General features: G+C 51.1%; 2 protein-coding genes across 2 annotated transcripts in view; one reads left to right on the top strand and one right to left on the bottom strand.

The window, feature by feature from the left end:
• trim25 (tripartite motif containing 25) overlaps window positions 1-9,146 on the top strand; it is a 95,117-nt gene extending 85,971 nt beyond the window's left edge. The window contains exons 9-10 of the mRNA XM_072483886.1: window positions 4,216-4,263; window positions 6,280-9,146. Coding sequence (XP_072339987.1) covers window positions 4,216-4,263; window positions 6,280-6,809 — 578 coding nt within the window. The 3' untranslated portion in view covers window positions 6,810-9,146. The remainder of the gene's footprint in view (window positions 1-4,215; window positions 4,264-6,279) is intronic.
• A 116-nt stretch (window positions 9,147-9,262) lies between these two features.
• The window catches only part of dgke (diacylglycerol kinase, epsilon), a 106,733-nt gene continuing 101,809 nt past the window's right edge, over window positions 9,263-14,186 (bottom strand). Inside the window, 1 exon segment of the mRNA XM_072483887.1 lies at window positions 9,263-11,236. Coding sequence (XP_072339988.1) covers window positions 11,072-11,236 — 165 coding nt within the window. The 3' untranslated portion in view covers window positions 9,263-11,071.

Below are 14,186 nucleotides of genomic sequence, written 5' to 3'. Positions count from 1 at the left end.
GGGCCCTCTACACCGGCCCATTCAGGCCCCTCACATTCCACGTTATCAGCCGGATTGGGGGGCCTCCCCCCCCCCCCCCCCCCCCCCTGCTGACTAGCCATCCCCTTTTCTAGGCCAGTCCCGTGCCCGCGCCGCCCTCACCCTCCAGTTCCCCAGACGGGGGACCCCCGCCCCGACCACCTTTTCTGTGTCCAATTCTCCCTCGGCCAGTGCAGCAGCAACCCTGTTTCTCTCCCCCCCCCCCCCCCCCCCCCCACGCGCTACACCCATGTCTAGCTCTTTTGCTCCCCCCATAGCACTCCCGTAAGTCAGCTGACCCCGGCTTCCCCCGCCGTCCCATTGACACCCCCCACCCCCACCCGTGTGGGAATCTCCCAATCAATGTGCGCTCCTCCATTTCCCCCCCCCCCCCCCCCGTCCTTCCCTAGCGCGGGAAAAAGCCCGCGCTTTCCTAAGCCTGCCCCGCTTCATATGGCGCAGCTCCTGTCGCGACCTTCTCTCATTTCCCCCATCCCCTCCCCTCCCTCCAGCACCGGCGCCCACCGTCTCGTACAGTCTTCTCACCCGGTCCCTTTCCCCATCCCCATCCATCCCCCAGCCCGTGGAACATTTCCTGCGCGTGATTTACACCCTATGTACAACAAACATCGAACATCCCCCCCCCCCCCACCCCCGACACACTCAAACCCTCGGTTTGAGTTCAACTTTTCAGTTTGAATAAAGGTCCAAGCTTCCTCAGGCGTTTCAAAATAGTGGTGTTGATCCTTGAATGTGACCCACAATCGCGCTGGCTGCAGCATTCCGAATCTCACTCCTTACCGGTGCAGCACCGCCTTGGCCCGGTTGAAACCCGCTCTCCTCTTTGCAACCTCCGTGCTCCAGTCCGGTTAGATTCGGATCTCCACATTCTCCCAGCTGCTGCTCCGCTCTTTCTTGGCCCATTTCAAGACCCTCTCTCTGTCCGTGAACCGGTGAAACCTCACCACAATCGCCCTTGGCGGCTCGTTAGCCTTGGGCCTCCTCGCCAGCACCCGATGTGCCCCATCCAGCTCCAGAGGCCTCGGAGGGGCCTCCACACCCATCATCGACTCGAGCATCGTGCTCGCGTATGCCCTGGCATCGGCCCCCTCCACTCCTTCAGGGAGACCCAGGATCCGAAGATTCTTTCTCCTCGACCTGTTCTCCAGGTCTTCGAATCTTTCCGCCCACCTCTTGTGCAGCGCCTCGTGCTCCTCCACCCTCACCGCCAGGCCCAAGATCTCATCCTCGTTCTCATTAACTTTTTTCTGCACCTCCTGGATCTTTACCTCGTGGGCCTTCTGGATCGTCCCTAATCCTTCGATCGCCGACAGCATAGGCGCCAGCATCTCTTTCCGCAGCTCCTCGAAACAGCGCTTGATAAACTCTTGCAGCTCCGGCCCGCATTCCACTTTATCTCCGGCCGCCGCCATCTTGTTTTGCTTCTCTCGCTGCTCCAACGCCGCTTTTTTAGCCGTTTCACTTCTTGTCCGTTCCATATACAGTGAAGGGGGACCTCCCTCTCACCTTCCCACATGGAACGTCTTCAAAAAATTCCCGTTGGGGCTCCTGGAGAGCCCGAAAGTCCGTGATCGCGGGAGCTGCCGAATCGTGCGGCTTAGCTCCGCATCGCCGCAACCGGAAGTCGCTCCTTACATTCTCTTCGCAATTTACTTTTCTACCTATCTTTGTATCATCAGCAAATGTATCAACCATCCCTTCATCCAAATCATTTATATAAACTGTATACAGTTCAGGTCCCAGCACTGATCCCTGTGGCACGACTCGTCGCATTCTGCCAACCAGAGAAATATCCATTTATGACAGTCCTGTTTCCTGTTAGCTAGTCAATCTTCAATCCATGCCAATGCTGTACCCTACACTGAGCTTTTATTTGATGCACTAACCTTTGATGTGGCACATTATCAAATGCCTTCTGGAAATAAGTACAGTACATCAACCGGTTCCAACGATTCACTCAATACCACTTCACTGGTGATTGTAGTTTTCCTGAGTTCCTCGCTCCCTTCCATTTCCTGATTTACAGCTATTTCTGGGATGTTACGTGTCCTTTACCGTGAAGGCAGATGCAAAATTCCTGTTTATTGATCCTCCCCAGTTGTACTTTCCATTACCAATTCCCCAGGCGCACTGTCTATAGGACCAATGCTCACTTTGTTAACTCTTTTCAGATTTAAATATCGAGAGAAACTCTTTATATTTATATTACTAGCTGTCTTTCTCTAGTACTCTAGTTTTTCTCCCCTTATCAATCTTTTTCTCATCCTATGTTCTTTATATTCTTTCCAACCTTCTGACCTGCCCATTATTGACTTTTTTCCAAGTTTAACACTGTCTTTAATTTTTATAGTTAACCACGGATGATGGGATCTTCCTTCGTAAATTCTCGTCTATTCTGTGTTTTCTGAAAAATCCCATTAAATGTCAGCCCCTGAACCTCGATTTATCCCTGAATACGTTTACCCGTTCACTTCAGCTGCTTCCACTCTCGCCCTCATTGCAGTTTCACACAGAAAATAGGAGGTCATTCAGCCATTCGAGCCTCCACCATTCATGGCTGATCATCCAACTCAATACCCTGATCCTGCTCCCCCCCCCCCCCCCCCCCATCCTTTGATTCCCTTCGCCCTCAGTGCTATATCTAACTGCTTTTTGAAACCAGACAATGTTTTGGCCTCAACTCCTTCCTGCGGTAGTGAATTCCACAGGCCGACCACTCTCTGGGTGAAGAAATGTCTCCTCCTCTCTGTCCGAAACGGTCTCCCCCGTATCCTCGGACTGTGCCCCCTGGTTCTGGACACCCCCACCATGGGGAACATCCTTCCTGCAGCTACCCTGTCCAGTCCTGTTAGAATTTTATAGGTTTCTATGTGATCCCCACTGATCCTTCTGAACTCCAACGAATACAATCCTAACCGACTCAACCTCTCCTCATAGCCAGCGCTGTTATCCTAGGAATCAGTCTGATAAATCTCTGCATTCCCTCTAGAGCAATTCACTACTCCAGGTGTGGCCTCACCAAGGCCCTGTACAATTGCAGCAACACATCCCTGCTCCTGTACTCGAATCCTCTCACAATGAAGGCCAGCATCCCATTTACCTTCTTTACCGCCGGCTGCACCTGCAGGCTTATCTTTAGTGACTGGTGTAGGAGGACACCCAGTTCTCGTTGCACATTCCTCTCTCTCAATCGATAACAATTTAGATAATTTGCCGCCTTGTTGTTGCCACTAAAGTGGATAACCTCACATTTCTCCACATTATACCGCATCTGCCATTCATTTTCCCACTCACTCAACTTGTCCAAATCACACTGTAGGATCTCTGTATCCTCCTCACAGCTCACCCTCCCACACAACTTGGTGTCATGTGCAGATCTGGAGATATTACATTTAGTTCCCTCATCTAAATCATTGATATATATTGTGAATACAATATACTGCGATACCCCACTGGTCACTGCCTGCCTGTCACTGGGGTCCCAGCACCGATCCCTGTGATACCCCACTGGTCACTGCCTGCCTGTCACTGGGGTCCCAGCACCGATCCTTGCGATACCCCACTGGTCACTGGCTGCCAATTTGAAAAAGGCCCGTTAATATCTAGTCTTTGTCTCCTGTCTGCCAACCAGTTTTCTATCCACCTCAATACACTGCCCCTAATCCTATGCGCTTAATTTTACACGTTATTCTTTTATGCGGGACTTTGTCAAAAACCTTCTGAAATTCCAAATAAACCACATCCTTGTCAACTCTACTAGTTACAGCCTCGAAGAATTCCAGATTTGTCGAGGTCCCTCTGGTGGTCTTCAAAATAGTGTCATGGTGTGTCTCTGCACAAGCAGATAACAGGATCCTCTGTTTAACGTCTTATTGCAACACAGACCCTCAGTGCTGCTCTGCACTGAGCGCCTTGATTTCTCTGCTGGAGTCCTTCTTGAGAGAGCAGTGTTTACAGCCGATTAATCTGCCGTTCCAAACTCCACTCAGTCTGAACAGTTATTAACAGCATCCTCACTGCACGGGAAGCTCAATGAGGTGTTTGGGAAATACAATAAAAGCAAATTAATTCATGTCCATTTCTGTTTTTTTTTGTTCTAGAAGCCTGTTTAAACCAATCCATTCTCCTGAGTTGCAACAACACTGATACTGTATAATTTGTCTATTTGTCCCACAGGCATATCACTGGACACCTTCCAACTGACCAGAAAGGAGTTGATGCAATGTGAGTATATGATGCAGATCAGTGTGCACCCCGCTCATTCCCCCTGCCCGGCCCCCAACCTCTTTCTCTCCCCCCCCCCCCCCCCCCCCCCCCCGGCCCCCAACCTCTTCCCCCCTCCACCCCCGGCCCCCAACCTCTCCTCCCCCCCCCCCAACCTCTCTCTTCTCCCCCCCCGGCCCCCAACCTCTCTTTCTCTTCCCCCCCCCCCCGGCCCCCAACCTCTTCTCTCCCCCCCCCCCCCCCCCCCCCCGGCCCCCAACCTCTCCCCCGGCCCCCAACCTCTCCCTCCCCCCCTCGGCCCCCAACCTCTCTCCCACCCCCACCCCCCCCGGCCCCCAACCTCTCGCCCCCCCCCCAACCCCCCCCCAAACCTCTTCCCCCCCCCCCCCCCGGCTCCCAACCTCTCTCTCCCCCCCCCCCCCCCCCCGGCCCCCAACCTCTCCTTCCCCCCCCCGGCCCCCAACCTCTCCTCTCTCCCCCTCCCCCCCGGCCCCCAACCTCTCTCCCCCCCCCCCCCCCCCCCGGCCCCCAACCCCCCCCCCCCCGGCCCCCAACCTCTCTTCCCCCCCCCCCCCCGGCCCCCAACCTCTCTCCCCCCCCCCCCCCCGGCCCCCAACCTCCCCCCCCCCCCCCCCCCCCGGCCCCCAACCTCTTCCCCCCCCCGGCCCCCAACCTCTTCCCCCCCCCGGCCCCCAACCTCCCCCCCCCCGGCCCCCAACCTCTCTTCCCCCCCCCCCCCCCGGCCCCCAACCTCTTCCCCCCCCCCCCCGGCCCCCAACCTTCCCCCCCCGGCCCCCAACCTCTCTCCCCCCCCCCCCGGCCCCCAACCTCTTTCCCCCGGCCCCCAACCTCTTTCCCCCCCCCCCGGCCCCCAACCTCTTTCCCCCCCCCCCCCCCCCCCCCCGGCCCCCAACCTCTTTCCCCCGCCCCCCCCCGGTTTTATCGGTTAGGATTGTATTCGCTGGAGTTCAGAAGAATGCGAGGGGATCTCGTAGAAACCTATAAAATTCTAACCGGACTGGACAGGGTAGCTGCAGGACGGATGTTCCCCATGGTGGGGGTGTCCAGAACCAGGGGGCACAGTCCAAGGATACGGGGGAGACCGTTTCGGACAGAGAGGAGGAGAAATTTCTTCACCCAGAGAGTGGTCGGCCTGTGGAATTCACTACCACAGGAAGTAGTTGAGGCCAAAATATTGTCTGTTTTCAAGAAGCAGTTAGATATAGCACTTAGGGCGAAGGGAATCAAAGGATTGGGGGGAAAGTGGGATGAGGCTATTGAGTTGGGTGATCAGCCATGATGGTGATGAATGGTGGAGCAGCTCGAAAGGCTGAACAGCCGCCTCCTATTTTCTGTGTTATCTACTGTGGCTACACAGCACGCTAGCACAGTGGTTAGCACAATTGCTTCACAGCTCCAGGGTCCCAGGTTCGATTCTGGCTTGGGTCACTGTCTGTGCGGAGTCTGCACATCCTCCCCGTGTCTGCGTGGGTTTCCTCCCACAGTCCAAAGATGTGCGGGTTAGGTGGATTGGCCACGATAAATTGCTCTTAGTGTTCAAAATTGTCCTTAGTGTTGGGTGGGGTTACTGGGTTGTGGGGATAGGGTGCTCTTTCCAAGAGCTGGTGCAGACTCGATGGGCCGAATGGCCTCCTTCTGCACTGTAAATTCTATGATACAAGGGCAGGTTGGAGACTGGGAATCCTGCGGCAAGTAACTCCCCCGCCCACCTCCCCAAAGCCCGTCCATCATTTAAGAGACACAAGTGGAGAGTGTAATGGAATATTCTCCACTTGCCTGATAATGTTAGAAAGATTGCACATGTGCAGTGACCCCATATGCAGTGAATGAATCAGTAAAAATAGCACAGATTTGTGGTGATGAATGATTTGTTAATGAGGTGTCTGTCCCTTTGTCAGATTAGTGAGTCTGATCCAGGCTTGTAACTGGATCAGTTTGATCAGCAGATGCTGGGTCCATCTTTTATTGATTAATGATTTGTTCTATATTCTGCAGGTAACTCTAAGGTCACCTTGGATCATCGGACAGCCCACAAGAAGCTGGTTATCAGTGATCACTACACCACTCTGGGTGTGGCAGACCAGCCCCAGTCCTATCCGGACCAAGCCGAGAGATTTTTCAACTGTTCCCAGGTGCTGGGCCTGCAGAGTTTCAGCAACGGCCGCCACTACTGGGAAGTGAATAACGACGGACGAAGTTTCTGGGCGGTTGGGGTGGCCTGTATTGGGATGGACAGGCGAGGTTCCAGGAGCCGCCTGGGAAGGAACCCACTGAGCTGGTGTGTGGAGAGCTTTGGCCCCAAGCTGTCAGCCTGGCACGGAGACCGGGAAATTGTCCTGAATGTTCAGCACCCCAGGGTGGTGGGTGTATTCCTGGACTTTCACACAGGATTTGTGGCCTTTTATTCAGTCAGTAATGTTATGATGCTGCTATTTGGCTTCAAGGCAGAGTTTGAAAGCAGGGTGCTCCCTGCTTTCTGGCTAAGCTCCAATTCTACCAAACTGACTATTGTTCAGTATTCCTAAGGAATTGGACCCCAGATCACCCTCTGGCAGATTCTGCATTCACTTTTTTGCTTCAAAAATATATTTTCAGTAAAATGTATCAATAAATTTCAGGGTTAATGGTCTGGCAGCATCTGGGGAGAGTTATGTTTCGAGTCAAATAAGAATTTCTTCTAATGTGACTTGAAATATCAGCTGTTTTCTTCCCACAGCTGCTGTGTGATTGGCTGAGTGGTCCTGGCATGTTCTGGTTAGCGGATTTCCACTATCACAATATTTCACTTTGATGTTAATGATTTTGAGAATGGTGGCTGCCCTGGGAGCCCCAGTACAGCACACGGGGAGTGACTGGAGATCAGGGGAATCGTCTGTTACGGCTGAACTTTGTGCCCCTTCCGGGGGGGGGGGGGGGTAAAAAGTTCCTATCCCCCCTCCACTGGGTTTCTCAGAATAGCGTCTGACACCCAACCATCTGCAGCTGCTTCATCTGTTCCCTTTCACCAAGGTCAGAAGTGGGGGTGTTCACTATGACTGCCCAATGTCTCAGATAATGAAGCAGTCCCTGTCCAAATGCAGCAAGACCTGGACAATATCCAGGCTTTGAGGTCAATCTGCAGGAACGATTTAAAGTTTTGTTGATGAAGAGGGGGTGGGGTGAGAGTCTTGGCTGAAAATCTCGGTGTGAGCAGGCGCCTGAAGATTTGCCACAAACACTGCTACCAACAGTCTGGGCTGGGATCCAGGGGAACTCTTGTTTCCCTCTCAGGTGACCGGAGAAAAGAAGAATTAATCTAAAGCTTGTAGTATTGAGGGAATTGCTGTCTTTAAATGGCATTCTGTTAATTCTGAGAACCATTCATGTTTTTCTATTAAACTCTTCTGAATATCTGAATGGATATTTGAAGCTGGTCACCACTCAGCTTCAAACCAGTTTCAGAAATCCCCAAGATTCTCTTTCTTCCTGAGCTTGTGATATCAATAATCCAGGCTGTGCTCATCGCATACACTTAGGAATTCCCCCCTTGTGATTCTCCATCCTGCTGCTTACTGGGCAGTGCAAGCTGGGTTATTGGTGCTAGTTATACTGGTACTAGTTATACTGGTACCCGAGTCTAGTTCGGATGATGTCTGGTGGTAGTTATACCTGTGCTGGTTAGAATTGCCACAATTTTTATGAATGATTTAGAGTTTGGAATCCTAAATGATTTGAGATTTGCAGACTGCACCAAAGTGGGGGGATAACCGTTTGGGGAGGACACGTACAAATGCCAGAATGGACAAACCAAATAGGAGTGCATGGTGACACGTTGGTTGCATTTTGCTTTGAAAATAGGAATCCAATTGGGGTAGAGGAACTGAAATCTTGAATACGGACAGACCATCGCTGAAAGTAGCAACACAGGTTAACAAAAATGCAAATCAAGCACTTGCTTCACTTCTAGGATAGAATAGGAAAGAGGAATTATGTTCAACTATCAAACCTTCCAGATTGCACCCACACTTAATATACTTTTTAAAATAATATCAGTGAGACTGTGGGGAAGATTTACAAGGATGATTCCACAAGGTGGGGTTTACTTATCAGGAGAGGATTAACAGGCTTGGTCTCTTTTTCTCTGGGGTGACCTAACAGACGTGTTTAAAATGATGATTTTGATGGAATGGACACTGGAAATATTTTCTCCTGTGGGGAAGAGAACGAGAGACCGTCAATAGCAGAGTCACTGAGGGAGGAAATCAGAGAGTGGTGAGAATGTGGAACTCCCACAGTGAATGGTGAACATGCATTTAAACTAGACAAGAATGAGGGAGGAGGTTTACAATGGTAGATCTAGGATCAAGTGCAGCATCAACATGGATTGGTTGGGCTGAATGGTCATTTCTATGTAACTATACTTGTGCCTGATGCCGGTTATGACAGTCCTCACTGCTAGTGTGCGTCATGGTAGCAGTGGTTAGCACGGTTGTTTCACAGCTCCAGGTTCGACTCCTGGCTCGGGTCACTGTCTGTGCGGGTTTCCTCCCGAAAGGTGTGGTTAGGTAATCTGGACATTTGAATTCTCCCTGTGTACCAGAACAAGTGCTGGAGTGTGGCAACTAGGGACTTTTCACAGTAACTTAATTGTAGTGTTAATGTAAGCCTACTCGTGACAATAAAAGATTATTATTATTATAATGAGAGACTGCCTCCAGCAGCAAAACGTGTAGATTTTTGGTCCAATGTGGTTGAAGGTACCATTAATGAATCTGTCTGCTGTTGCTCAATGTGCTTGTCCTGGGCACTCTCACTGATATGATTATCGTGCTAATATCGGCACTCATTTCTGAACTTTTAAAAATATATTCTGCTAATGCTGATTTCTTGGTTTTTTGTTCTCATTTTAACATTTTTCAGATCTTATCGGAAATTTATGTTGCTTTGGTACCTGTTTGTGTCCACTTCTCGCACATTCAGGATATAAACACTCATCAAAGAGCTTCCTGAAATTTATTTCACATTATTCTGTCACAATGTTTGACCACAAATAAGCAATGTTACTCTTCCTATTTACACAGATTACTAGACCACACACACATGTCCCAGGAAAGAGGAAGATCACATGACAAATGTAAACAATTTCCCCACATGGAATGAGACAGGATGTGGTTAGGGAGCAACACCAATCTCACCAACCCACTGATTCTGAGATAAGCTCAGAGCACAGCCTAGTCCCATTCCCCCCCGGGTGCTACGGAATATAAACTGCACCCACCGCCCCGCATTTCTGTTAAAGGCACAAACCGAAAGCTGAGGTTCAGATTCTACCCAGAGTCCTGTCACTTCCCAAGATGGTGTTCACCTGGTGACAAATCTCCGCTTGGCCCTGGGTCAAACACTCATTTAAAGCGGATTGAGACCTTTTGCTACATTCAAGGTGCAAGTGTAAATTGTCATCCTTGGTTCCCCTTCAGCCAGTCAGTGTTGACCTGCAACTCTGACGCTCCCAGCAATCAGCAGTGCAAAGCAGATTCCTTCAATAAAAGACAGTGGATTAACCAGGAACAAGGGCCACAGTAAACAGCCAGGGTGCAAAGACTCGACAAGGTCCAAAACCAGTGCAAATACAGCAAATAAACAATAAACCACATCAACAACAAAAAAAATACCACCAGATCAGAATGGGAGTCAGGGAAGAGAAATCTAAAAATCAGACCAACCCATTGGATTGGTCTGCTGGAGAATACTGAATGTGAGCGAGGCAGGGAAAGCAGTGATTTTCATCAAATAACAGTGGGATTGGGGATGGGAACATCTCTCCTTTTGGCAAAACTGTGTACTCAATACTGACAGCACCAGTGCCCAATAAATACATTCCCAGGACAGGTACAGCACGGGGTTAGATACAGAGTAAAGCTCCCTCTACACAGTCCCCATCAAACACTCCCAGGACAGGTACAGCATGGGGTTAGATACAGAGTAAGGCTCTCTCTACACTGTCCCCATCAAACACTCCCGGGACAGGTACAGCACGGGGTTAGACACAGAGTAAAGCTCCCTCTACACTGTCCCCATCAAACACTCCCAGGACAGGTACAGCACGGGGTTAGACACAGAGTAAAGCTCCCTCTACACTGTTCCAGCAAGGTGCCACAGCCCCAACCTATGTTGAATCCACTCGAGTGTCCAGTTCCTATTTTCTCTGAGCCATCCTATCGCAGTGCCAGTCAGTGTTCAGTTTGAGGTAAGTGGTGACACGGGGAGAGTGCTGTTCATTATCTGAATCATTTGCTAATCAGATGAGCTGAGGCTGACACGATTTTGGATTGTGAACAATGATGATTTCACCCGTTCCGTATGTGCCATCATAGCAGATTCTCGATAATGACCCCCGTATGAGCCGGTCTGTCTTGGATTCTTAGTCAGTTTGTTACATCCTATAGAATTACTGAGGAGAGGAAGATATCTGTCACACTGAAATGGACTGGGAATAGGGAGAACTGAATCAAATCGCGGAGCAGTTACTGAAAGAGCAAATCTCACTCAGATGATCACAGCAGACCTCACCATCCCGAACTCCAATATCCCACCCACAGAGATCGGGTTCCTCCATAGTCTCCAGCTCTCCGCAGAATTGAAGTGTCTGATAGTTCACAGCTGTGTTCTCCAGCTGCCTGGCATCAATCAAAAAAAGATGAGCAACTGATTCTGGTGAAGTGCATCTCCCTCCGTTCCGACCGAGACCTGACCAGAAAAGCAGCTGCAATGGATTCTCCCCAGCCACATCGGTATCCTTAACTTTCCTCTACTGATCGGGCTCAGTCGCCAGCGAAACATCATCCTCCAGTTGCTCACGCGGTGGTGAAATCATCAGTGCTTGGGTTTTCTGTGTGATCACAACTGTACAGGGACCCTGGACCCAGGGCTCTCCGTCCACCTGCATCGGCATCACCGACTTCTTCAGGACCAGCTGAGGAAAAAGGAATTGAACCTCAGACAAACACCGCAATCCCTAACCCAGACATCCCCAAGCCCAAAAACCATACAGCAGACCAAAAAATATCTTCCATCCCCTCCCCAAAAAACTACCATCCCCAATCCCCCCAAAACTACCATCCCCAATCCCCCCCAAACTACCATCCCCACCCCCCCCAAAACTACCATCCCCAATCCCCCCAAAAAAAACTACCATTCCCAATCTCCCCCAAAAAAAACTACCATTCCCAATCTCCCCCAAAAAACTACCACCCCAATCGCCTCCCCAAAGAACTGTACCATCCCCAATCCCCCCCAAAAAAACTGTACCATCCCCAATCCCCCCAAAAAAACTACCATCCCCAATCCCCCCCCAAAAACTGTACCAACCCCAGACCCACTAAAACTGTACCATCCCCAATCCTCCCCAAAAAACTGTACCACCCCCAATCACCTCCCCAAAAACTGTACCATCCCCAATCCCCCCCCAAAACTGTACCATCCACAAACCCCCCCAAAAAAACTGTACCACCCCCAATCCTCCCCAAAAACTACCACCCCCAATCCCCCAAAAACTGTACCATCCCCAATCTCCCCCAAAAAACTGTACCACCCCCCATCGCCTCCCCAAAAACTGTACCATCCCCAATCCCCCCCCAAAAAAACTACCATCCCCAATCCCTCCCCCCAAAAACTGTACCATCCCCAATCCACCCCCCCAAACTACCATCCACAAACCCCCCCCAAAAAACTGTACCACCCCCAATCCTCCAAAAACTACCATCCCCAATCCCCCCCCAAAAAACTGTACCATCCCCAATCCCCCCCAAAAAACTGTACCATCCACAATCCCCCCCAAAAAAATTGTACCATTCCCAATCCCCCCAAAAAAACTACCACCCCAATCGCCTCCCCAAAAAAAAAACTGTACCATCCCCAATCCCCCCCAAAAAAACTGTACCATCCCCAATCCCCCCCAAAAAAACTACCATCCCCAATCCCCCCCAAACTACCATCCCCACCCCCCCCAAAACTGTATAATCCCCAACCCCCCCAAAAACTATCATCCCTAACCCCCCCCCGCAAAAAACTACCATCCCCATTCCTCCCCAAAACTTACCACCACCCCCCCAAAAAAAAACTACAATCTCCAATCCCCCCAAAACTGTACCATCCACAAACCCCCCCAAAAAAACTGTACCACCCCCAATCACCTCCCCAAAAACTGTACCATCCCCAATCCCCCTCCCCAAAAACTGTACCATCCCCAATCCCCCCAAAACTGTACCATCCACAAACCCCCCCAAAAAAACTGTACCACCCCCAATCCCCCAAAAACTGTACCACCCCCAATCCTCCCCAAAAACTGTACCACCCCCAATCCTCCCCAAAAACTACCACCCCCAATCCCCCAAAAACTGTACCATCCCCAATCTCCCCCAAAAAACTGTACCACCCCCCCAATCGCCTCCCCAAAAACTATACCATCCCCAATCCCCCCCCAAAAACAGTACCATCCCCAATCCCCCCCAAAAAACTGTACCATTCCCAATTCCCCCCAAAAAACTGTACCAACCCCCCAATCGCCTCCCCAAAAACTGTACCATCCCCAATCCCCCCCCCAAAAAACTACCATCCTCCAATCGCCTCCCCAAAAACTGTACCATCCCCAATCCCCCCCCAAAAAAACTACCATCCCCAATCCCTCCCCCAAAAAACTGTACCATCCCCAAACCCCCTAAAACTGTACCATCCCCAATCCCTCCAAAAAAACTGTACCACCCCCAATCACCTCCCCAAAAACTGTACCATCCCCCCCCCCCAAAAAACTGTATCATCCCCAACCCCCCCAAAAAACTATCATCCCCAACCCCCCAAAAAACTATCATCCCTAAACCCCCCCCCCGCAAAAAACTACCATCCCCAATCCCCCCAAAACTACCATCCCCAATCCCCCCCAAAACTACCATCCCCAATCCCCCCCAAAACTGTACCACCCCCAATCCCCCCCCAAAAAAACTACCATCCCCAATCCCCCAAAAAACTGTATCATCCCTAACCCCCCCCCGCAAAAAACTAGCATCCCCAATCCCCCCAAAACTACCATCCCCAATCCCCCCCAAAACTACCATCCCCAATCCCCCCCAAAACTGTACCACCCCCAACCCCCCCCCAAAAAAAACTGTACCATCCCCAAACCCCCTAAAACTGTACCATCCCCAATCCCCCCCAAAAAACTGTACCACCCCCAATCGCCTCCCCAAAAACTGTACCATCCCCAATTCCCCCCCCAAACTACCATCCACAAACCCCCCAAAAAAACTGTACCATCCACAATCCCCCAAAATCTGTACCACCCCCAATCCCCCCCAAAAAATCTGTACCACCCCCAATCCCCCCCAAAAAACTGTACCATCCCCAATCCCCCCCAAAAAACTACCACCCCCAATCCCCCAAAAAAACTGTACCACCCCCAATCCCCCAAAATCTGTACCACCCCCAATCCCCCCCCAAAAACTGTACCATCCCCAATCCCCCCAAAAAAACTGTACCACCCCCAATCCCCCAAAAACTGTACCATCCCCAATCCCCCCCCAAAAATACTACCATCCCCAATCCCCCCCCAAAAAACTGTACCATTCCCAATCCCCCCAAAAAAACTACCACCCCAATCGCCTCCCCAAAAAACTGTACCAACCCCAGACCCCCTAAAACTACCATCCCCAATCCCCCCCAAAAAACTACCATCCCCAATCCCCCCCAAAAAACTGTACCAACCCCAGACCCCCTAAAACTGTACCATCCCCAATCCTCCCCAAAAAACTGTACCATCCCCAATCACCTCCCCAAAAACTGTACCACCCCCAATCACCTCCCCAAAAACTGTACCATCCCCAATCCCCCCAAAACTGTACCATCCACAAACCCCCCCAAAAAAACTGTAC

Source organism: Scyliorhinus torazame, chromosome 18 (genome assembly GCF_047496885.1).
Source record: "Scyliorhinus torazame isolate Kashiwa2021f chromosome 18, sScyTor2.1, whole genome shotgun sequence".
Classification (NCBI taxonomy): Eukaryota; Metazoa; Chordata; class Chondrichthyes; order Carcharhiniformes; family Scyliorhinidae; genus Scyliorhinus; species Scyliorhinus torazame.
The sequence above is the reverse complement of the archived record's forward strand: the minus strand, read 5'-3'. Positions and strand labels throughout refer to the sequence as shown.